The sequence below is a fragment of the Varroa destructor genome, unplaced genomic scaffold (assembly GCF_002443255.2).
Source record: "Varroa destructor unplaced genomic scaffold, Vdes_3.0 BEIS01000002.1, whole genome shotgun sequence".
NCBI classification, from domain to species: Eukaryota; Metazoa; Arthropoda; class Arachnida; order Mesostigmata; family Varroidae; genus Varroa; species Varroa destructor.
The window spans coordinates 17,838,513-17,862,541 of record NW_019211455.1 but is presented as its reverse complement, the minus strand read 5'-3'; the positions used below and the strand labels follow the sequence as shown (position 1 = coordinate 17,862,541).

Genomic DNA, 24,029 nt, shown 5'->3' with positions numbered 1-24,029 from the left:
ATGAAAACATGACTTCCTTCTTTGACTGCCTGTTCATTAGGTCGGCTGTTGAATTTTTATCTAAGCTATCATAGAACTCTGTTTTATATAATTTTATCAGTCGTATCGTTGTTTTAAGTATTTTTTTTGCACGAACAGTGGTCGGGATGAGATAACACTGCCTAGTCATTAGCTTAAACTTATGAAAGATGTGATCTATTCGTATACCACTGGCTAGTATCATACCATTTCTGCACTCAGCGTCATACATACGATGATGACAAACCTCATAATCTTTGGAAAAGGGTTGCACGATCCTAGACAAGAGCCCTGAAAAGAGTTTGTCCTTATGCAATTACGATTCCTATCAATTTCCTTTGATACTCCACGCTGTTTTATTTACCCAAAATTTTGCACAAGCCAAATATGATCGTGGAAGCATGTTTAAATAAAAACGTTTCAAGCCATTCTTGTGAGACTTGTTCCTACTTTTAGGTAAACAATTCTATAAGCCTGAAAGCATTTACTTTTCCATTTTTAATACAAGCCTTTTTTGACCTGCATTATTGTCATGGCTTAAAAGAACTAGCTCATTTGTCGGGGTTTTTATTGCCCTAAATTGCTAAACGATCAAACATGTTTGCCAAAGACGTTTGTTCTACAATAGGCACAGTGATTTACTTTTTTAATACACCTTTCAAGAGACTTCTTGAGCTCCCGTCAGTTTGTTTTATCACTGCGACCTACTTTGCGTATGATACTGAGTAAGAACACAGGTAGGATAACTAGCTGGGCTATATATAAGCTCGCATGCGTGCAGCATGTCTGCGAATGCAATGAATTGCATTATATCATGCTAAATGAATGTTACAGTTGACACGTTTATGGCTCGACCAATACTTTTGGCACGCTTCAAAAAATATTTCCTTTAATTTTCGTCCTGTAACCATTAGTGACGGGTGGGAGCGCAAAAAATTTATAGCTATATGTATGGGGCGCATTTGACGGAAGAATAAACTTTACTAGCACTAATATTAAGGCTACAATGTGCGTTACCTGTTTCGCTAAGTTATAAGGTACTACTTGTACTGGAAAGTCGACTAAAGTGTTAACTTAGTGATATTCCGAAATAGGATCATCAGCATGAAACAAAACACAGATGTCCTACCTAGATGGCATCGATAACCCTATTGTTGATCAGACTATTGCTATATTTCAACATATTCAAGAAATGCCAAACAGACATTTAAAATTTTCCCGTATTGCTGGCTGGAGTAGGCTGTCATAGTGAAGGCGATTGGGTGGCGCATGTGAATAGATGGGTTAAGAGCATACCAAGTCCAAACTCATTAAACATGTTTTCAATGAAAGCCAATTGAAAGTAAATTGGAAAAGTCAGGCATACTATGTAAAAGAAATAAATTCGACTGAAAAAAATTCGAGGCAAAATAGGCACATATTTTATTATAAACTAAAAAAGAAATTATTGAAAGGTGTTCCTTATAGCTTTCCACCTGGTGTTTTTTCTAATGTTAGCTTCGTTTCTACTTCTTTCAAAGTTTGCTTTTGTTTTTTGAAAAACAAGATTTGATTGTGTGTTGAGTCAGAAAGGCGCTAGGTGGAACTTACATTAATATAACGGTAAGTGATAGTTGACAGCCGTAATCAATTAAGTACCATCTTTCACCAGCTTGACAAACATGGTTATCTGCAGACCTCCAAAATCCCAAATTTTAGGCTTGGAGAAGGATAGACCAATACCTCTCTGGACAAACTAATACAAAAAACAATACATACCCATATTACTTGCAAGTTGTCAGTATGTCTGAAAATCGTTCTGGCGCGTTTGCGGGGCCCTATCTAGAGTTTGCGTCGTAAAAGGTAAATCACCGAGACTGGGAAACATGTGGCATGTGGATTGCCTATAAATTTATATTACACTAAAGCATCATGGCCTATTCAGAGACGCGTGTTTTTTGTCGATAACCTGTTCAAAGTATAATCATTTAGCACTCTGTACTACGTTCTCGTCGCCGGTCGTTCCATGCATTTCACTGGCGGCTTTCCGTCTTTGCAGCTAGCTGGACATTTCCGAAACATTGATAACATAACATTTCCTAAAAAAAAATAAACATATTAAACATGGTCGTGATTATAAGCTATACTTTATGATCAGTTCATTGATGACTGTTTCTTCGGATACATGGCAAATAGTATAGCAAAAGAAATAGCCGTTATTCTATCAGCCTCTGTTATAAAGCACAAGTTTTAGCAAGCCACAAACTCGACCCGCAAGAACGACCTAATCTAAGAGAATGGAACATCTTTATTGGCTTCTCAACTAGCGTTGCACGCACTTTTACAAAATAATACAACGCATAGCAAGAAAGAGATAAAATTAATTGCGTAAATCTTAACTTCACGGCTACTCTACAGAGGCAGATTCAAAACAATGACTTTGAGTCGATACGTCCGATCCTTCTGGCATATTCGTAACATGACGAATGGTGCATTTCCGGAGATGTGCACTTATAATAGCAAATAAGAACATATTATCTTTCCTGGTTGACCCCCGGCATGAAGTTTGAAAACTTTCGAGTTTAAAGTCTGGTACTACTAATAAACACCGCTGAACACTACCAATAAAAAACGCTGGTGCCAATTTTCGCGCGGGTTCTGAAAAATCCGGGAAGAATTATCAGGAGGCAGACCGAAAGATTGTCAATATAGTTGAGGTTTAAAAATCCCAGAAATTAATCAAAATAAACCGAAATGTTACTTTTAACACATCTGGATTTTTTACCTTAGGATTAATGGTCATTAATGGTAGAGAGCAGAGTACCAACTTTTAATTGGGCTGTCCGTATAAGCTTCGATTGTAGCTCGTTCTAGGACCTTTTCGCCCTTTTGAACTTTTCATTATATTTATTAACATTTATTTTTAACATTATTTCTTGCATTCTGAGGTACTTTTGGTATACTAATAACAAAAAAATTTAGTTCCGCTTACTTTCTTCCATGTAGCCTACTTAAGCGGCACTACCAAATTTATACCTATCGTTGTTACTATTATAAAGCTATTTGCGAATTAATAAGAAAACATATTGGGAACCGCTAATGAGTAATCTACGGTCTGAATTGAAGATGTAATCGTTATGTTAGATAGTACATCAGAAAGGACAGTTTTAGTATATATCAAAAAGGTTCGTTAAAATAGCTGTTATTGTTTACATACAGTCCTAAAAACTCATAAGAAGAACGCTCATCCTATCTATATACGCGCGTCGCTTAGCCATCCCACCTTCAAAGGTCAAGGACTTCGTGAAACAGATTCTGGCAGCATTGACGACTGGGGAGCCGACCCTGTTCGCGACACGGCGGATCACCGCAACCATTTTCGAGGTCTATCCCAAAGCTTGCAGTGGAGCCCGAGTTCGAAGAAACACTATTACACAGTGGAACTATAAGCCGGCTGCAACTCTACCGCTCCTTCCCCGAAAGACCTAAATTTCCTCGTGCTAACAGAGAATGGGCAACTACCCATTGCCTTGCGTGGCCAGTGACTAAGTCTCGTAGCAGTTGCTGTTCGGCCGGTCAACCTGCGTACCTGTGGAAAAACTAGTCAATAAACTAGAAGCGCTGCCTCTGATCATTGTTGGCGGTTTCAACATACACCTCTACCAGCCGATCTCGAACCGCATTATGGCACTTCTAGACCCGTTCGCGGGCTTTGCTTGCTGAGTAGTAAATCCCATCTCGACACCGACCCTTTAAGGACAGGTAGGAAGTTAGTCATCGATAATAGGGTAAAATCATACAGAGAAAGCCATTGTTAGAGAACGTAAACATTTGCGCTCACGTACCAATAACGATATACCGCATTGTCTAAGTTGTGCCTGCGCGGACTGTCGAAGTCGTTACAACCCCTAGATGTAAACAAGCTCCTAGAACGCACTAACGAATTTCTTCCTGTCCCTGAACTGGTAATTGCCAAAACCTGTGCACTTACTACAGCACAGCCTTTCCGTTCTGCCAGGAGGCATAAGCCATGGTTCATCTATAGTTGGGACTTTAGACTTATGGCCGAGATACACGTAATGCATGACAAAGGCAACAATACCTTGAATGACTGGGGAAACGTTTGATGGTCGATGTGGAACAGCAACCATACAAGTGGTTAACGCGCCATGACCGGGTTAGCTTCACATTCCTCATGAATCACTCCAAGGAATACAATACCGCGTCGGTTTTCGCCGCAGTCTAGGAAAAAAGAATCCACGCGAGACAAGGCGATGTCTCTCAACAATATTTCACAGTGTGGGATCTAATGGAGAATTTTAGGAGCTTATAAAATAAGAAAGCCACCGGTCCAGATAGCATCTGTAATAAGTGTTTCAAATGCACCGTCGTTCTCGTCGTATGTTGTAATAAATGGTTATATACTGGTACATTTCCAGCCTAGTGGAGAAGCGTTACTCTGTTAGTGACTCTTTAAGTAAAAGATGATCCTACCGCGCCACCTTCATGGTGGTAGACAGAGATATATAGAGTTTGTTACAAGCTACTTCCCGGCCTGCTAAGAGACTGGACAGCTACTTAAGAATCGTTTACGTCATCCCATTGGAGCAATATGGGTTCGGGAGAAAAGGTTCTGCGGGTATGGCAACAGGATTCTGATAATTCATGCCAGGAGGACATTGGCCACGCCGCGTAATCCGCTATTTCCGCGGTTTTCTTCGACACCAAGACAAGCTTCGACTCGGTACTCGGGGACAAAGTCATGCTTACTCTAGCCGAAATGGTGTCCCGATGAGTGTGCTCAACCTTCTCGCTGCGATCCTATCTGAGAATAAAGTAATTATAGATAACGGGCGTTCGAACATCAGCCCTTTACACAAACATTCGGCCTGGCTTAGGGAGACTATATATATATAACTAAAGCCCACTTTTATCTCCGCTGAAAAGTTCTCCTGATCAAATAAGAAAGCCAAAGATTGACTTCAACGATGGAAAATTTTAATTCTAAAAGCAAGACATTTTTAAACGACTGATTAAATAGACTCAACAATTTAACCTGTGACTTGTTGTCTAAACTCATACATTCTTAGTTTTTTGATGTACATTTTTGAATTTTTTTTTCCATCTACTATTTACAACCATAGCTATGATTTTCGCTAAAACTGAAGCACCTAACATTAAAATAGAGCCGCCGTTTACCTTGTTGCCTGCACCAAGCTTGGCCATAAAACAAACTCTTGGATGAAATATCTAATTAAATTATTTAATAATATGAACTCGTCGGAAATGCGTGCACCTGTTGTGTATTTTCAATTGATTAGACTAAAGAGGGCGTATAGTACAAGTGATTTTGCCTACGATAAAGGTGTTAGGTGCCCACTAAATGAATAGGGGCTGATTTGACAAATATCTAAACTTGTTCCTTAGCAATCCGGTAGTAAGAAACGACAATATGTCGAAATGAGAATATCGGAAAAATTATCTCAACTTTAATCTTCAACTTTATTTACGTTGTTAAGCTTAACGTATAATGAATTCGATAGAATAAATTTGTCACCCTAAAAACTTTAGGATCATTTAAGCGCCAGATTTTTTCACTACAGTCACACTGCTCAAGTATGAAGGGGAAAACATTCGATTATGTGTCAAAGCGTTTATCGAGCAGCTCAACATATCGCACATTATAATTAGGTTCCCCTTTGTCCCCTTGTTCGTTTTCTTTAGTCACTTAAGTGCACCATGCAAAGAATATAAAATTATAATGTAAAATTAAAACGGGTGGTAGCAGATTGTATCGGTCATTCTTGTAGTATCAATTTGATTTCATTTTGCCTTCACGACTTTATTCGTTATTGTCTTGTTGTGTCACAACACATCTGCTATCTATAGAAGATGCGCCCATGCTACAACCCGGTATGCTGCTGTCGTTAGGTGATAAAATGCGGGGGTGGAAAAGGGGGGAGGCGCTCTAGTTTAGTGAATCGGGTGACATGTCCTTGATGTTCTATAACGTTAAGTAGCAAGTATGACATACTTATTACTAACTGCGAAAGGGGGCTTCTCTCGTAATTTACCTGCTTACTATACTGTTCTCCCGTCTCGCGCAGTTTTAGAAGCGACCGTGACATTGAATATATTCGAATTTATATACTCACTGGCGGTTAGCTAACGAACAAAATGTTGAAACGTTAAACACAAAATGTTAAATAGGAAAACTCCATTGCGTACATGCTAACTAGACCGGTTTGGTCCACATATAACTTTAAGGGTCGGACAGTGCGTCTTGTAGTATAAAGTCTCTTCTTTGTTTCACTAACGATTAACGTTTGCTTATCAGTATCTCATTCTGTACGGGGACATATTCTGTCTCGCAAATGCGGCGACTCGAAATAATTATAGTGTTAGAACTTCACATTATAATTTTACTCTTATCATAATCCTTGTCAACTAGATCTTCAGAGAAACAGCGCTTTAGCATAGAATGGCTTTTGACTTTCAGTTGCCAGGAGCAATACATGCACATATCTACATACATTTCAACAAAACACTAGGATGTTACAAGTGTAAACATTAACGAAAATTGTCCTTTTGCACTCACTATAAAAATAAGCTTGCTTCTATCCTTGATGCTAGTGCACTAAGACATCCTTACGTCATAGCAACTACGATCTTTACCAAAATAACAAGGTGCTGAAATGCAATGAGGATACACACAGCAACCGAATGCTAAATAGAGTCGCTTTTTATTAAGTATTAAAAAAAAGAAACAAGCCTGATCACTGAATGTTAAATTATTTTTTTATGTTGCTCCTTATTATTTCTACGTTTAAAAAAAAACCCGTAAAAATAAGGCGCCGAGTTACTTCATGTTCCAACAGTATACAGAGTCCAGCTAATAAAGGACACTGAGCTATGCCACTTCCGGTTAACACCGTAGCCTTCCGAGCATCATACTTCTAAATAGGTCAGTGTATATTCGCTGGGCATAGGACTAAAAGAAACTGGACAGATATAATGCATAAGTAATAACCCTTATTGAAATTGTCAAAACGGTCTTTCTGACATTCTATAGGGTCGTCATTATTATTAATAATTATCACCATTATTATTTCCCCAATTTTATTATGATGATTTTTATTATTATCCTCAATATATAGTGTATCTAATTAGTAAAACCGCCTCAGATTGATGTTATTATTAATTATTTTCATATCAGATACGATTATGAGGGACACCGACAAAAAAAGGGCTATATTTGTGGTCTATTATAGCTATCAGGTACTCTGAGGAATGAATGATATGTATGCCGTTGAGAATGATAGAAATATATCTTCCTGTAAATAGTCCGTATTCTGGTGTACGGGATGGCTCAAAAACAAGGTAAGGGATCGTATAAATAAATACTTCAATATTAAAAAAGAAACTCCCTAGTAGCAATATGATAACAAACTGACTAGTTGGTGCATGACCTCTTGACATGCACGCAAACCCAGTGCTATACTGTACAACATTATTTGTAGTAGAACTTCCATTTAGGGCGTCGTCAATTGGCTCGTTTCGTAACTTCGTGCTAATCTAAACTTGATTTAAAAAGCAATATTTGTCAAGCAATTTTTTCTGTTAATACGGAAAACTGAATATGAAATATATGAATTATAATAATATTATGCTGAATATATGAAATATATTCAGCATAATCGTACCGTTAAGCACGTTCTAGTAGAAGTTCAGGACAAATCTACGTTCAAGTTTAAATTGACTGGAAATTCGTCCTTGATTATTTGAGAATTTGTCTTTCTTTGAACACCGCAACTACAATCGAAATAATGCAACTGGAAGTAAGCGAAATCAATTACTGCGTACTGTCTGATGCATTACCCTATATACCCACGTGGCCAGTGCAATGGCACCTAATTGAACGAATGTTGCTTCACATATTTTCGAACGATGGACAATAACTGATGAACGCATGACCATGCGAAGAATGAGTCTTTCAGATACCTACGGAGTGAAAATAACAGTGACCGATTTTGCCGGCCAGTTTCTCAAATCTTGCATCTAAAGCTATGGATTTAGTTATTCACAACGTCAATACGAGCTTTGAGCTCGATTCTCAAACTTGAACTTAGAGTTCGACGACCACTTATTGCTGCGGTAGACTGACCATTTCGCTGGGCTGCCTTAATCCGACGGCCAATATTATTGGCTTAGAGATTATTCTGGATCTTTACGGTCAGGGCTTTCAAGTGTCAACCCTAAGTTATGCAATTCCACTCACTATTCAGTCACTTTTCGTTCTATTTTTTGTTTTCATTTGCCTGTGCGTTCATATGTTTATTCACTCAAATTGTTTCTGTGTCAAATGTTAAAGGCCTGGAAAACGACCTTTGTCTTCTCGGTAACCCTGTGGAATGTGAAACAACTGCGGATGAAGATTGTCACGGAACTCGAACTCCTGGAAGGTCACCCGCGCTGTGACTGTGGGCAGAATCGGCAGCTCAATCTTGACGGGGAATCCCGATGGAAGCTTCATTTCAACAAACTCTCGAAGTTTATTGAAGTGCTAGGAGACAAAAAGCCAAACACAGGCAGTTCAATTATTACTTCGAAAGCCTTCAACTCAGATTCCAAGTCGATTCAAATCGTAAAGTTTTCATGAATAGATACGGAGGTCTCTACTATATTCTATGATAATCAAATAACGCAATTAAACGTCGCACCAACTTAGCTAGGTTAATTTTTGCCAGGAGACTAGGATATTTAATAAAATAATCAATAATCATTGGTAAGTTACATTCGATACAATTGCAGTTACAATTTCGATGAATATCTGTGACGAGCGTAAAGAACGAAAATTCTTCACTTACCTTAAACGGCGTTATAAACTCAAGGATGTTGAGCAAATGCTCAACCGACATAGGGAAGTCGTTGCTCATGGCAACGACGGCCTTAAAACTTTTTCGTGTGTACTTGCATACAGGCGTCCTGCCAAGTATGGGAGCGTCTTCGTTATTATTATTGTTTATATAATCATCCCATGTCAGCGTACAAGGCGGTGGAGGTGGCAGCGATTCACGACGAGTTGGATGTTCGATTTCGGCAAGCGCTGACGTTTTGCCACCTGAACGTGAGTAATGAAAAATGCAATCTTGGAGAAAGGTTTTCCAAAAAAAGCGCCAAGCCAACTGGGGGCGTTTGCAATAATTAGCGCGATGTCGTTTTAATTAGCTTGAACGATAAGACCTGTTTTTGTGGTACAATAATATTTGCAAATTTGAATCAAATACTGTTCGGCCTTGTTCAGTATACCCTGTCGAAAAATAGTTTCTTCTTCGTATAGAAATCCAACAAATGCGGCTTGCGTATTATGCTACGGTTGAAATTCACTTATTGACTCGACTTAATGAAAATCGAAATGCTATATAAATAAGTATTATTTTTGAGGTAAAAAGTATTTTATTTTTAGTGTTTTTCCGTTATAGTACCTTTGATACTATCCACCATGGCCTTCTGGTTAATGAGATCCTGTTCAGACAGATGTTCTCGTCTTTTTCGCCATTCAAACTCTAATCCGTGTACGTGATAAAAGTCTGCTAAGAAGCGCGATACCTGGCAAAAATTAACTTAATTAGCCACATTATTTTACGTATACTGTGTATCTAATAGGTTTATATTCCACTAGCTAATCGCAACTAAAGTAAGCTATATTAGACAAGGCGATAGTCATATTGTACTTGCTAATAACTTTTTACGGTTATTCGAATTGAGTAGTTTATGAGGCAAATGAAATTGATAAATTTATAGAAAATAAAGAAGTCTGAAATATCCAAGCTGAAGTCGCTTGAAATTTAGCACCCTTTAGCAACGATTAAGGTTAATTAATAAAGCACGTTCGAACCTTTTCCGTACGACTTTCCCGTAACAGCCACCCAGTCTGCACGCGTGAAAAGGTGACATTCTTTGTCGAGAAGTGGGCAGACAAAATATCTGTGCTCATTAACATATCGATTTCATCCTCCAGTTCAGCCTCACTTTCCTTTTAATAGAAAAAACACTTATTATGGGATTAAATTTGACTAGATTATGCACAGTATTAGTAAAGTTATTTACGTGAACTTTATATGCTAAAAAATACCTCAGCGTATCTTAATATGTGTGCCTGCTTTCTAAAATCGTTACATCGATAAACCGAATTTTCAACCATCGGCGATTATTTAAAATGTACCTATTCACTTTAAAAAATGTATTTAAACCCAGAAACTCGGTTCATTGCTATTTGTATATCGCCAACTTGGTAAACTTAATTATAATTGACTATGTAACATGTAAATATGAATCCATGAAAAAAAAATTTACAACTAACTAAAAAGGCCACTCACCGGGTAGCGCACCATTTGAAAAACCTTTTGCGTATTATCCAAAACAACGACCATTTTTCCAGGCTGGCAGTTGCCTTGCAAAAGAAAAGTGATATCGCCACGTTCCCATTTCATGTCTTGAAAGTCAATGAGAGTTGTGTCCATCCGGATCGAGTTGCCCCGTTTTTGAATTCGGCAGGTGTCCGATGGAAGGATCCTTGATACTAATGGAACTGAAAATACAGAAACAAAAAACAGAGGAACAAGTGATATTTAACTGGTATGGACGAACAATTTAGTTTAACAGAGCAGTGGTTGTAGTGTTATGCGTCAGATATTTAGGACGTATTCGAGCAACCAAAAAAGTATGGCAAATCGTTTTAAGCAAATATGATTGACGTAGCGCTTACTCCATTTGTATCGCTAACCAGTAAAATAACTGCCTATGAAACGTACTCCAGCTCTGGAAATCCCATTTTAATTCCATATAAAAGTCTCCTATAGCAGATAGCATGTTCAATAGATCAGGTCTCCGCCCTTGCATCGTATCCCGTGATTGCTGCTTCAACTTTCGAAGAAGCCCGCCTATCAACTGACGATCTCCACGGCTTACTGCTTCCCGGAGAGGTGTCCATCCTTGAGCATTTCGAACCTACGACACACAGTAACCAAATGGCAAATCTTACAAAAAAGAACTTGGGAAGCTTGTTCAACAAAGATTTAATTCATTGGTCCAGGCCATATTGAATAGGACGAACGAGGTCAAGTTCAGAACTTAGAGTTTCTTTAGTTTTTTTTCTTTATCTTTTTATATACTGTTCAGTATGAAAGCTCGAGCAACGAGTCGATAGATAATGTATTAACTGATGAGGTCGTTAGGACCACGCACCTGTACAGTAGCTCCATTTGCTAGTAGTAAATTCACGATTTCATTATATCCTAGCATCACAGCAAGATGCAGCGGCGTATTTCCTGAAATATTTTACATTCACCTAAGTTAAACACTATGCTTAGTCACTCTACCAAAATGACTGAACGTATGTTATGAAACGAAGGATTTGCAGTAATCTATAGACCTTAGCATGAGATATTCTTCGAGCCACTATCCAATATTCGCTCTAAAGGTTCCCCTATTGAAAGCTTATAGGGAGCATATATTTCTTTACAAATGTTTTACTACCCAAGCATAATTAAAAAATTCAAATATATACGTACCTACGTTCCCGTATATATGCAACCATCTTTTAAGAAATGTATATAGTACCTGATCTTTAAGTAGAGTTTATTGAGAATTTGAAAAATTCGTATAATAATTTTTGACTGCACAGTTAATACATGTTTGCTGTAATTGCGCACCTAAAATATACATCATTAAAAGCACTTGACATATACAGTCTAGTTGAATGATATTTTAGAAATTTTATAGAAGAGCTCACAGTCATCTATGACATTTGTTTCAAGTCTCGCGCTAGATCGTACATGATTCATATAATATTCAAAAAAGAAAACTTTGATACTTCTCCCTGAACGTGAAATGCTATTAATTTCGTGTTTGCTTCTGAATAGCCAGCCCTATTCCAAAGTTCGCCGTAAGCATATTAACAAAGAAAAAATAACAAATATTCTGCTTCTGGTCTTTGCCATCATCTACCGGGGAGCTACAACGCGAACTTGTATAACAATAGAACGCAGAAAATCGACCGTCGCCCTCATGTGAAAGGTCAACAATATGAGGTGTCTAGTTCAAATGATCGCTTAATCCAGTATCTGCTATCACAAGTGGCAACAATAGCAAATATCCAATCGTAATAGATGTTTACATAGTAAGAACAATGTATGGATCGTTCCATTATTTCAATCAAGTTCACGTATTAATTAAAGCAATTTCTTTTTACTGTGAGCTTGCGACCTTGTGTTGGCGGATTCTATATCCTCTTGAATTATCCGTCGGAACTAAGTAAAACGTAAATCAAAGAACTCAGCGTAAAAGAAGTCAAATAGCAGGTAACAGGTGTTAGCTGACCCAGCTCGTTGCGGAGGTCTGGGGCGTAAGGCAGAAGTAGCTGTCGATATAAAGGGTAAAGCGTTTTCTTTCATTGCAATTATTCTCTTTGCATAGATACATAGACAGCACACGAAAACGACTAGACATGACGAAACAGCTGCCGGAAGCCAAGCCTTGGATGACTAATTCACGATTCAGCTCTTGCGGAGGATTTCTTTTGCAGTCGAATTCACAACCATAGAAGGTTAATGTATGAGAGAAATTCATCGATTTTGTCAACATCAGCTTGTGGGGTTAGTTGAGTGAGCTATAGTAGTCAGTAGATTGACATTTTGCGTCTTCATGGATATGTAGTTTTGTATTTTGACTGCCATTCATGAGCTGTGTGTTTTAGCTTGAAACCGACTTGGAAAAAAATGTATACGTTGATAGGAAAAATGGATCACAATGTCCCTAATTGTAAAACATACACCCTCTTCTACTTCAGTAAATAGTATTATATACAGAACGCAAGTTCAGTGGAAGCTAGAAACTGTTAAAACTGGTCGACCTGGTATAAAGCCATGGCTTAAGCTAACTTAACGGAAAGCTATGTTTGGTAACGTCATTAGTTTAATGTAAAGTACTCTTCTTTGTAAAGGAGTAAAGTAATAGATAGGTCATTTGTGCTTGCCTTAAAAGCAGTTTTGATTAACCAGAGTGAACAATTTTTTATCTCTCTATTATATGGGTATGTGTAGACAGGATATTTCCATCATCAAACGTTATTGGAAAATATAATATGCATCCTAAAGCTCACAAAAACTCATTTGATATATTAAACTCTTTAAATATTTAATTTATAGTTGAGCACGTCATGAACAAATATAAATCAGAATCGATGCCACTAATCCCAACAGCCTTTGGTGTAAATTACTCTAATGACAATATGAAGACACTACATTTAAATGTACAATATCATAATGTTCATTTTCACATTCATGATACAATTAGAAAATAACAGTTTAAATAAACCATACATTTAAATCATAGGAAAATATATTTACAATATCAATAATAGAAATAAAAATACAAGCAAGGTAAATACGAGCATGGGCTTATATATATAAATCCTCTTAACAATGAATCTTTATCTCACATCTGATAAAGGGCAGACCTGTTAACATTTTTGGCCACAGGAAAGCAGGTTAGGTATTAACGGTTGTATCGTCAAATGTTGCACTTCCAACTTACAGTACCGGAGTATTATACCCCGTAATATACTTCTTACATAGTACTAGGCTGCTACAAGTAAATCACGAAGACTTTTTTTTGACAAAGAACTTTAGAATTACGCACCGCTATTAGACGAAACTTGGCGAGCTGACACTTCAGTCTTCTAAAACACTGAGTGGAAACTTATTGGGTTTACTTTAAAGGAAATTAGTTCAGAAGTAAAAATATTTAATAAAATCAACACTCGGATTTTAAGTTCTTGTTTGTCGAAGGTCACAGCGCCGCGGAAATTTATCGAAGATTGGTAAAGACCTTAGGTAAGAAAGCCTCAAGGAGAAGCATACTACGTGAGTAGTGCAAACTTTTCAAGAACCGAGATGGGAATATTGCCAACCAGTGTGGAGGAAACCAAATACCGGGACCCGAAACACAAGAACGTATTACCCAATCAACGAGTCTTTTCACGACAGCACAGCCTGCAGTTGTGGTTTAAAAGGCTTTGTTAGCCCGAATTGACATTTCACGTACCTCTTACAGATTTACCAATATTGAAAAAAAAAAGCTGAAAATGGGAAAACCTACTCAAAATGGTTCTCCCAAGGAAATACGTGTAGTGTAATTCACGCACAATTTGTGGATTCCTATCCAACAAAAAAATCCGTTTGGGGCATACGGTCGCCGTAGTTGAAGAGAACTTTAGTTCTCCCGGAGAGAGACCAGGGTAGGGATTGGCGTCGCTCTGGAGAGATATCGAGTTAGGTGGCAGCGTCGAGTAGATTCGGACGTAAGGTAACGGTTGTATTTACAACGAACATCAAGGGCATCTGCTACTATGGGATACTCGCCGAAAATAAAACAATGAATGCAACATCCTATCAAATTTTAATGGCAATCGAAAGTATGCATCTGATTATTAATGGCAACGCTAGACCTCATCGCCACCTTTCAATTACTTTGTGGCTTTTTACTCGCTTATTTTTCTGATCTACGTTCGTGCGATTACGGGGCTTGCATATCCTAAAAAGGCAATTGGTAAGCAAGCGTATCATACTATAGATTTACCAAAGTAAATCTATAGTATGATAATAAAAAGAAGAGGTAAATTAATAAGTATAATCGAATGGTAGGTATAAGTTGTGCAGAAATTGCCAAAGCGCTGGCATCTTTTAAAAAAATAAAAAATAAAAGAGTACGTCTAATATATATGCCTCACCCCACATAAAAAGATATATATGTATATATGTATTCTGGAGTGATTGTATTAAAGTTGCTGCACAAAATGGTTGTCTCGCAAAAAAATGAATTTACAATGTGTGATTTAAATTAGGCATACTTATGTTTTCTTTTTTTATTTTATAAGCAACTAGGAAGATTCGTAATTTCGCTATATTGTTCCGCTATTATATGGATACCATACATATCTACGGTTTTTCGAACAAGCTTTGGCTATGGGATTACATAACAGTCGTTTGTTGCTCTTGAAGATGCAAAATATCTAAACTGGTTGATAGATCGAATCGAATCGCAGACCCACGCGCAATCTATCACTGAATTAACTGATGTTGCCTAAATTATTATTAAGGTTTATAATACTGACTAAAGCTAAACGACACTAGCATACTGCGTAATCTACTCTAGTGGTAATGAGGGACCTCGAAATTGTCATAATTTTATGTACTGCCAAACAGCAGCCTCCTTAATTGCAAACATCGTTATGAACAGACACAACATAATTTAAAATAGCACTAGAAATAAGAACACTGAGAAGTGCGACTTTTGTTAATCATGTATCGTTACCTAGTACAAAATTTCAATTTAAGTAAGCTCAATTCGCAAACAACGATGATCAACAAAAATAAAGTATTTAAGGTCACTCGGTACTACTTCACCAATGAAATGTTGTTTCGGCTGCCACCTAAGTAAGCTCTAGACGAAATTGCCGAATTTTTTAGACTTATTTTTTATTATTTTAAAAGCAAATCTAGTCTAAACGTTAATCATGGGGTTGCATTACATTCTACGAACTCTGTACACGACACTGACGCATTGTCGCGCCTAGTGCTTTTTTAATAATTGTGCTATACAAATAGACCGCTACGTGGTATTAAACTTTGTCGAACTATCTTCGAGTCATACGTATACGGTGGCCGGCTGGTGGGTATTTAGATAAGAGAATGTGTTGTTTTTGTTTATGGTCTATCAGATTTAAACTGTAAAGCACGTGTTTACTCACCACAAATACAATTTCCATTTAAGCCTGTCATGATACTCACACTTTAAAACCTAACCTAATAATACATAGATGATACATGAACCTATTATGATGTCTAGTGGCGTGCCAAGTTCTAGACGTGTACATTTTTCGTGTACTAGACGTGTACATTTACAGAGATTTTAAATTGCATCTCTGTCTTTCGTACACAAGGTCATGTGTTCTTTTAATGATTGCTGATGTGGGAGCACTTGCTGAACTAAGGTGTCGAGAAGCACAGCTCAAAATGAACAAGCGGGGTTACAAAAAAATAAAAAAATTTGACGCGATCAAGACGGTATTTAAAATGATTCATAAAAAATCATGTAACGCAAATAAATAGACAGATGACCGATTGCGACTAAACGAAAGGAACTGCCGAGATACATTATCGAGTACCCTTGCCATAGCTGAAAGAAATAGATATCATACGGCCTTGTCCGCAAAATCCACAGGCGTTGAGGCATACGTCGGCACAATCGAAGAGTAATTCCCCACTGGCGTACTAAACACGTACTGGACACGTACTAAACAGGAGAGGCGAAAATCGTGTCGACAGTATTCAAGAAATAGGTCATATTGCTTCATCGTTGATAAAGGGTGCTTATGCGGCGCGAAGAAAAGTAGTAATCATGGCGAAAAAATTGCAATCATAGTTTTGTCCTAGTTAAAAGGTAATCAATAAAAAAAAGACGTAGATTTAGTAACGTTGTCAAAAGCAAAATATGAAGATACAGCCATTGGTTGGCTCTTATTAGGATTAGATTAGGAAGATATGTAACATACCGTATTAGAATAGGAATTGATTTCGCTATGCAACTTGACTAGAAAATAATGCGGGGCGTTGAACCGTTAACTGAACAATATATCGTTTATTTTTTTAAGAAAACCAATGCGGAGATTCATATTAAAGTAACTCATGTCATTTTCCTAGGCCATCCTTTCTTTTTAGCACTGTTTAATCCAGATGATCATTTTTGTATCCGTAGCTACCCCAATGGTAACGTGTTTGTTTACTGAACTTTGGGAGCACGTGGTAGTCCAGACTCGAATCCATACGATACACTTTATTTCGTGCTGGCAGCAGCTAGCCGTCTAAAGCAATGCTTAACAGCGTAAATACCGGATCTATAACTCGAAACATTCATATCAGGTAATCACTATTAATGTGGCTGTAAACACAAGGTGCTCGCATTATCCACTTTAAAAATCGATTAATGCACTAGAAATATTCTTAAGAACCTTCCTTAATTATTCATACTTCATATATGAGGAGCTCTCTTTTGGCCAACCAAAACTGCGTATCAAATTTTGCGTGTTAGTTAGGGTCTGCTTTATGAATTGGCCAGTAGTTTTAGGCCCTGTATAATTATTGCAGTGACTTATTGGGGATTATTATGCCCCTCAGAGGAGAGCTACCAAAAAAGAAAGCGGAGTCTTAGGTACAATTGGATGCGTATAAGCTACGTTTCACACGCTACGTTTATTCCAAATGTTCGCCTCAACCTCAGCAAATGGATGTGGGCAGCGTGAAGACCATTCCAAAACAGGCGTATCAGCTTTAATCCCGTATCTAGTACTATTATCGTGCCAAAGCAAGCCCCTTGAAGTTTAATAACCCAGTCGTTAACTAACCGCCTGATTTGCACTCAAGCTTACTAAAGGGCTCGTCGTGATGTTGTTGTCAACTGCAAGTCTCTACCAACGTATTGTAAAACAAATTATATCCAAACTTATCATTAAGTTTCAATTCGATTTTGACAATGCTCTCAATCTTTTCAACATAGTTACCTTTTCAAAAACTGTGCCCTGCCTGAGACAGTTTTTAAACTATATCCAAAATGTCCAAATAAACAGGACCATATATTTTCTAAATAAATTCTTATCTATGAGTCTTGGCAGGTGGTTAAATTTAGCACAAAGAAATAAAAGTTGCATTTATTACAGAGTCGTACGGATCAAGCAGATCAGATCTACTGTTATATAGATGGCTGAGAAAAGGTTAAAACACGAAAAAGCGCAGCTATTGCTTTTCATACGGTGGGTATGAGCCAGATCTGACAACCCAGACACGAGCTAAGGGGAGTAGGACCTAAATAGAAGTGTATCATGGTTGTTCAGATTCAGAATATTCACCCGACTCAACAACGTACAAGTACACGAGCATAACGCAGAGATCAGTGCGTTCGAAAATTGGTTAACGTATTATTTTTTCCTGCCGCTTAGATCTGAACATTTAAAAATAACCTTTATTTATAGAGGAAACAGTGTTTAAATATTTATAGTGTGGATATTATGCATCTAAAAGTTATTTTGATATTCGAGATCGCGTTATCATTTTACCACTATCATATCAGACTAAAAAAACGAAGAGAAATAATACATGAAACACATTAGTATATAACGATACCAATCTTATGACCTGACGTGGCATATATGATTCGATAGACACTTTTACCATTCAAATAAGGTAACATCAAATAGCGACTATAACCTAATAGTTCGTTTCATGATACTTTATATACAGTTTTTCATTCAATACAAGTTGAAGACACTTCTCCGCTACACATTTTTTATGGCAATATTTGATCATATATTAACATGGACAGTGCTGGTGGCTCCGTTCCTGTTTCTAAACGGTAGTGCAACGTTGTCTCTAGACGTGTAAGTTAAGAATTATTTTCCACGTTTGAAAGCGGTCAGTTTACGAACAAGCAAATTGTTGTTATGCTCTATGAAAAAAATAAACTTGCCTCTTGGGGCAAAAGTATTCACTCAATCGACTCCATCTCCCGCGCGCAATTTTCTCAGGCGGGACCTCTAATGAGCCACAAAAAACTAGCCAAATCCATAGTCTTTTCACAAAGTCGCTTTGAATCAAACAAACATGCGGATTGACATCTTAAACAGTATACTTAGGTAGGTAATAAAGTTATATACGTATGTAAATATATATGTGCATATAAATTTTCTAACTCATGCACTTGCCATGGCATTTGCTAACATCTTTCTTAAAAATGTATAGTTTTTAAAATTAGGAGAGGCAACTATGATATAAACCTTAACGTTATTCGTGGTGACAAGATAGCTAGCTCAGCACGTATCGCTCGCCCACCACTATCGGTAACGGCTTAACGTCGGTCTGTATACATGAACACATTGAGTTTCTGAACTGTATGAGAGTAAACACTGACATTTATCATAACATACTCAAAGTATTCAAACGAGCATACCTGTATACAGAAGATTTGACTTGTATTCGTTCTCTGAATAAGCTTTTTGTGACAAGTCCTCATGTGGTGATTGTAGTGACTGGTGCCGTTTAATAACGAGCAGCTTTACGACACTCTTGCGTTTCCATCTAACTCACCCGTTGATATTACAATGTTTGTTCATTAACAAATAACTTGGCATTTTGTATGTAATGTTGCCGACATCGAATAAAGCACTCACCATATTTGTCCTTAAGCGAGAGATCAGTCGTCCGTACAAGCTCTGCCACCTTTTGGACATCGTGTTTAAAGACCGCTTGGTGCAGCTCAAAGCCTGTGCCTTCGGCGGCCATGCCATACAAACTGACAGCTGTTGAGTTACACTACAAATACTCAGCACACATACATAACAAGACCGTCTGAACATATGGTATACGGTTTTGCCCTTATTGTTTTTTTAAGTGTTCCTATTGTTGTTTTCCTTAACGCTTATCTTGCTTCTTAATCGAATATTTCAAAATGCTCGACTTCTGTTTGTCAGCTGGACTGAGCAAGGAATCCTCAACACAAGCAGTTCTGTGTGAGCCGGTGTCACTTGGGTTCAGCTAAGTGGGTTCAGCTAAGTGCATTAGAAGAACATCTACGCCTAAAGTAAATCAGCAGCAAAGAGTACGGAAAGATGCTCAACCTGATCTGTCGTTTTCTTAGTAGTCTTTAATCAGTTTCTATTATGTCATCGCGTGCTAAATATCTCGCACATTGTTCCGTCAAGGGTTCACTGATTTTTACACATTCAAGAACACTCGTTTCGACCCAGCAGCATCAGCATTAACACAACCAACCAACAGTATCACTAACAAAACTAGTATACCCTATTTTTGTACTACGACTCTGTCGTTATTATGATACAATTCCACATATATTTGCTATTATACGTATGAAGTCACCGCTAATCAGTCATTAGAATGGCGAGTCACGAAATAACGTTCGTTTGCTATGGTTGAGGTTCGGGCACACCAACGCTATCTTCGCCTTTTATCTGTCCACTATCATTAGGTCAGACTCACAGGTTAGCTGCCTTTTTGATTCGATTACTCATCTGCAAAAATAAATAAGTGGTAAAGAGAAGAATGGCGGCGGATTCCAATTTCAGCTGAATGTATGAGACGAATAAAAGACTGTAAGTAGACATCAAATTCGTCTGCAACAACAAACAATTTTCACAGTCGAAATTGTGAGGGGAGGGCACCGCAGCGACAAATGGCCTCCTAGCGGTGATTCTGTATTTTGTCGTCTGCCAATGTTTGTAGATCCATTGGTTTACGGCGGGCTGTGACCACGAACGGTTCGGTCTCTTGGTTACGGCGATAGGGTAAGCGGAAAGGTTTTTGCATGTAGAAGAAAATCGTGGAGGTTCGAATTGTGCTGCGGGAGTATGATAAGAAGAACTCTATCCGAGTTGACAAGTTATTATGGAATCGTTGCAGCAGTTGTTATAGTAATATTTTTGATATTCTATATGTACCGATAGATTGATTATGTGTAATGATTGACGATAAATAAGCGAAATGCAGCAGTTTCTTCTGATGAAATTCTTTGATAAATTGCTAAAGTATGCAAGTGTGAGTGTATAAAAATTACAAATATTCCTAACTAATAAGTCGACTCAAAGTTTAAATAATTTTTTAACAATAAATAAGAACCTTTTAATTATTAACGGGTATGGTGATGAGGTTGAAACAACGAACAATCATTACAATAAGCAGCATCCAGTTTATGAATCATCAACTCTTAACACACTAGCGAAATACGTTCAAGTTATTGTGATTAAAAAAAAATGTAAATCAAGCGTGTTAAATACTTTCAGCAAACAAGAAAAACAGAAAATGTTAATTAAGCCCGACGACAATTTTAATAGGAACCTTTGAACGCGTGAAATGCACGAGTATTCAGTCAAGTACTTTGGCAAAGGCACACTGGAGCAATATGGGAAATTTTGTTAAATACCTTTAACGGATACAAATGATATAGCTTGCAAACATATACTCCATAAAAATACAGCATACAACGGTATGAAACTGTTGTGTAAGAAAAATACCCACAGGCAATGCCAGCCTTCTGAGGGTCCTGGTGCCGTATCTTTTGTCGGCCTTGTCTACAGATCTGAAAATAAAATACTATTTTGCTGAAAAAGAACCTGGATACGGTCTGGTACACGTTACAACTGAAAGCTTAATCTTTTTTAAAGCACGAGGCTCAGTACCATACTTTGTTTTGTTCTTTTGCTTATGAGCTACATACATTAAAACGAATAGGCTGCCAGGGTGAGATTTGATGTGAATTAAATAAAATGATTATTTAAAGAGGTTTTTTGATCTACCACGAAACATAATTGTGATGTTTTTTTAAAGCAGCGTTTCTATACAGAAGAAAAGCCACGTAACTGGGAAACTTGCGTACTTGCGCTTCCAACGAAAAGTTGGAAACGAGTCCTTATGGAGAGACATCGGGGCGAACCATTTGTCTAAGCTGCCCTCATTGTTCGTAACCAGTCGATGTAAGCGTTATTTGAAAACACTGGGCCTGCCACCAGCCAAATCACGTAGCTTTGAACCGGGAAAATGACCAATCCTCAATTTAGCCCAGCAATATAAATTGCTCTAAGATACTGCCTATGCCTCAATTTATCTTCATGATAGTTCGGAACTTAGTAAAAGCGACACAAGCAAAGTATTTCTTTGTTAAAATCATAAAATAGACGGATGACATTGTCATACACCCAAAGAACTATTTTCAATTGATCAAATGATGAGATCCAAATTAATACTGACAGGATTAAAGTATTTAAATTCAATGTAGGTGGCCGTCTCGCTACTTTCAGCGAACTCAGGCAACAGAATATCCACTATAAAATTTACCAGTTGTTTCTTTCGTATTAACTAATTAAAAAAAATTTAGTTTCCAGTCATGCAATAGAAAAAAACTCTTCAAAAATTCACATTTGCCATAGCCCTTTGACACTCTAATCAAAAGATAGCATTTATGGTTAGTCATGCTGCTTAATTGAATTTTTTAAATCAAACTAATTTACAGGTTCATCATTCTTTAATTAGGAATTTTTACGGTCAATGGTATTTCTATAAAACACCTGGTAACTCAAGCTTTTACTAGTTCACGTTAAATGGGTAAATTGCTTAGGTTTGCTTTTATTCCATAGCGATGATTTCAAATAAGTTGAAGTCTATCATCTAAGTTGTAGTATATTTGTGAATGCGTATACGATATATACGATAAGGTAAATATAAACGTTATTTAAGACCGCCAGCTAAGATTACTTTCAATCAGCCATAACGAAGACTTAAACGAAGGGTTTTGTGGAAGGGACATACTATCTAATTAGGAATAGCGGTTTTTGCCTGATAAAAGGTATTTTTAATTATATGCACTCGTCCTTAAAGCTTAGGTAACTCTTAGTTCTAAAAAATCGAATTTAGTATTTGTTTACGTTAGGTTCCACGCACCTCCAATAAGAGCAAGTTGTAAGGGTACAAGTCTCAAAGTGGGCGAAGGTTACTGTTTGGTTGGTGTTACGCAAACAAGCAAAGTCAGACCGAAAAAAATGAAACTGAACGAGAAGAATGGCATGAAACGTTCCGGATGATTCGCGCTCACTCAGCCAATAAGCATCTTTGGCCTGAATTTATATAACAGCAATTTGACATCATAGTCTAATGGCGGGGCAGCAGGTTTTTTATATGTAGATCTTTGGCTAATGTACCATATTTCCACGACGCAGGTTTTTAAATGAGTGAACAAAAAAATATATTTATGCTTGTAATCCTTTTGTCATTTTGTAAGTGGCTTATACATACTGTTGGTTTGCAGCACGGTTTCATATTCATAGAAAATAGATGTATTCCTTGCAAGCTGTTAACGTAGTTTCTTTAATAAAGCTAGAAAAAAAATAAATTTGTGAAAAAGATAGAATAACTTTAAAAATATTACGTTTATACACTTGTTACTAAATAAAAGTTAATGTCTAAAGACTAAGAATACTTCTTTGTTTAGAAGGCATCTGGCCGACCTGATTTTAAGGTGTTTCGCTGTACACGACAAGTAGTTAATTTGCGCCCATCTATTTGGTTATTGGAGCTGTAGAAACTCAAGACAGCCAGTTCGTGCCTAAATTAAAGTGGGACAATAATATTGACGTATGTCATTGCCATTTTTTCCAAAAAGAAAAAGCATAACATGCTTTTTACCTATATTATACGGACATTATTTGTCTCAACCTTTTTCCACGAGCCAAACGGGAAATTCGTATACAGTTGTTACCATTCGCATCTAAATAACGAGGGGTCTATTAGGAGGGTCCTACCATTTTCGAAGAACTGTGTCGTGTGAGCTATCTGGATAACTATTAAGCTCAGATAAAATACTACCCGCGAATATCTGTAAAGGATTTCAAATAATATATTTTTGTGTACATTTCAGTGACGCACGCAGTTCACACACACCGAATTCTTCTACTAATCGGCATATTTTTAGGCAAATCCTCCTAGTACGATCACACAGACAGATAAGCAGACAAGCAAAAAACGATCGTTGTCAGTGAGCCCTTACCCCAAATCTCCAAACATTATTTTTTTTTCTATTTACTAAGCAAATCACGCCCCCGAAAAGTGGCTCTCCTTTCATACGAACAGCATCCAATTGTCACGCGTACCGCCTCAAGTCTATTCTTCTAGACAAGAGTGTTGTAGGTCGCCGATTGAGATCTCCGAGCTTACCCGATGAGCCACTGTCCTGTCCAGGGTAATTGGGTAAAATACACAGACTCTGTCTACTCTGATGTCCTCAGCAATTGTGATCGCCCCACTTTGCCCACTTGCCTTTATCGAGACGCTAATCAGATCGTGCCAGTGAAGTGGATAGCCACTCAACATTCGAAATGCTAAACTGATATGTCCATCAGATCCGAAACCCGTTTA

General features: G+C 37.5%; 1 protein-coding gene across 4 annotated transcripts; it reads right to left on the bottom strand.

Moving 5' to 3' along the window:
* Window positions 1-5,475: 5,475 nt before the first annotated feature.
* Window positions 5,476-20,239, bottom strand: LOC111245000 (ankyrin repeat domain-containing protein 13C-B). 4 transcript variants are annotated; one of them, XM_022792678.2, is made up of 9 exons: window positions 20,106-20,239; window positions 19,280-19,421; window positions 11,245-11,327; window positions 10,812-11,007; window positions 10,377-10,588; window positions 9,896-10,033; window positions 9,483-9,606; window positions 8,865-9,118; window positions 5,476-8,560 (listed from the first exon to the last, which is right to left on the bottom strand). In XM_022792678.2, exons 2-9 carry the CDS (start codon window positions 19,389-19,391, stop codon window positions 8,363-8,365), a joined length of 1,317 nt encoding a protein of 438 aa, XP_022648413.1. In that variant the 5' UTR covers window positions 19,392-19,421; window positions 20,106-20,239; the 3' UTR covers window positions 5,476-8,362. The 4 variants fall into 4 exon arrangements, with proteins under 4 accessions (XP_022648413.1, XP_022648412.1, XP_022648414.1 ...); XM_022792677.2 differs by having other exon boundaries at window positions 19,727-20,189; XM_022792679.2 differs by lacking the exons at window positions 19,280-19,421; window positions 20,106-20,239 and adding an exon at window positions 19,060-19,272.
* Window positions 20,240-24,029: the final 3,790 nt, after the last annotated feature.

Bases quoted from the DNA above. Each gene is read 5' to 3' on its own strand.
- LOC111245000 (XM_022792678.2), bottom strand. From the start codon at position 19,391: ATGGCCGCCGAAGGCACAGGCTTTGAGCTGCACCAAGCGGTCTTTAAA. The intron at 9,119-9,482 runs GTACTATAACGG...ACTCACGTTCAG, and splicing joins CATGGTGGATAGTATCAAAG to GTGGCAAAACGTCAGCGCTT. The intron at 8,561-8,864 runs GTAAGTGAAGAA...TTTGTCTCCTAG, and splicing joins AGTTTATAACGCCGTTTAAG to CACTTCAATAAACTTCGAGA.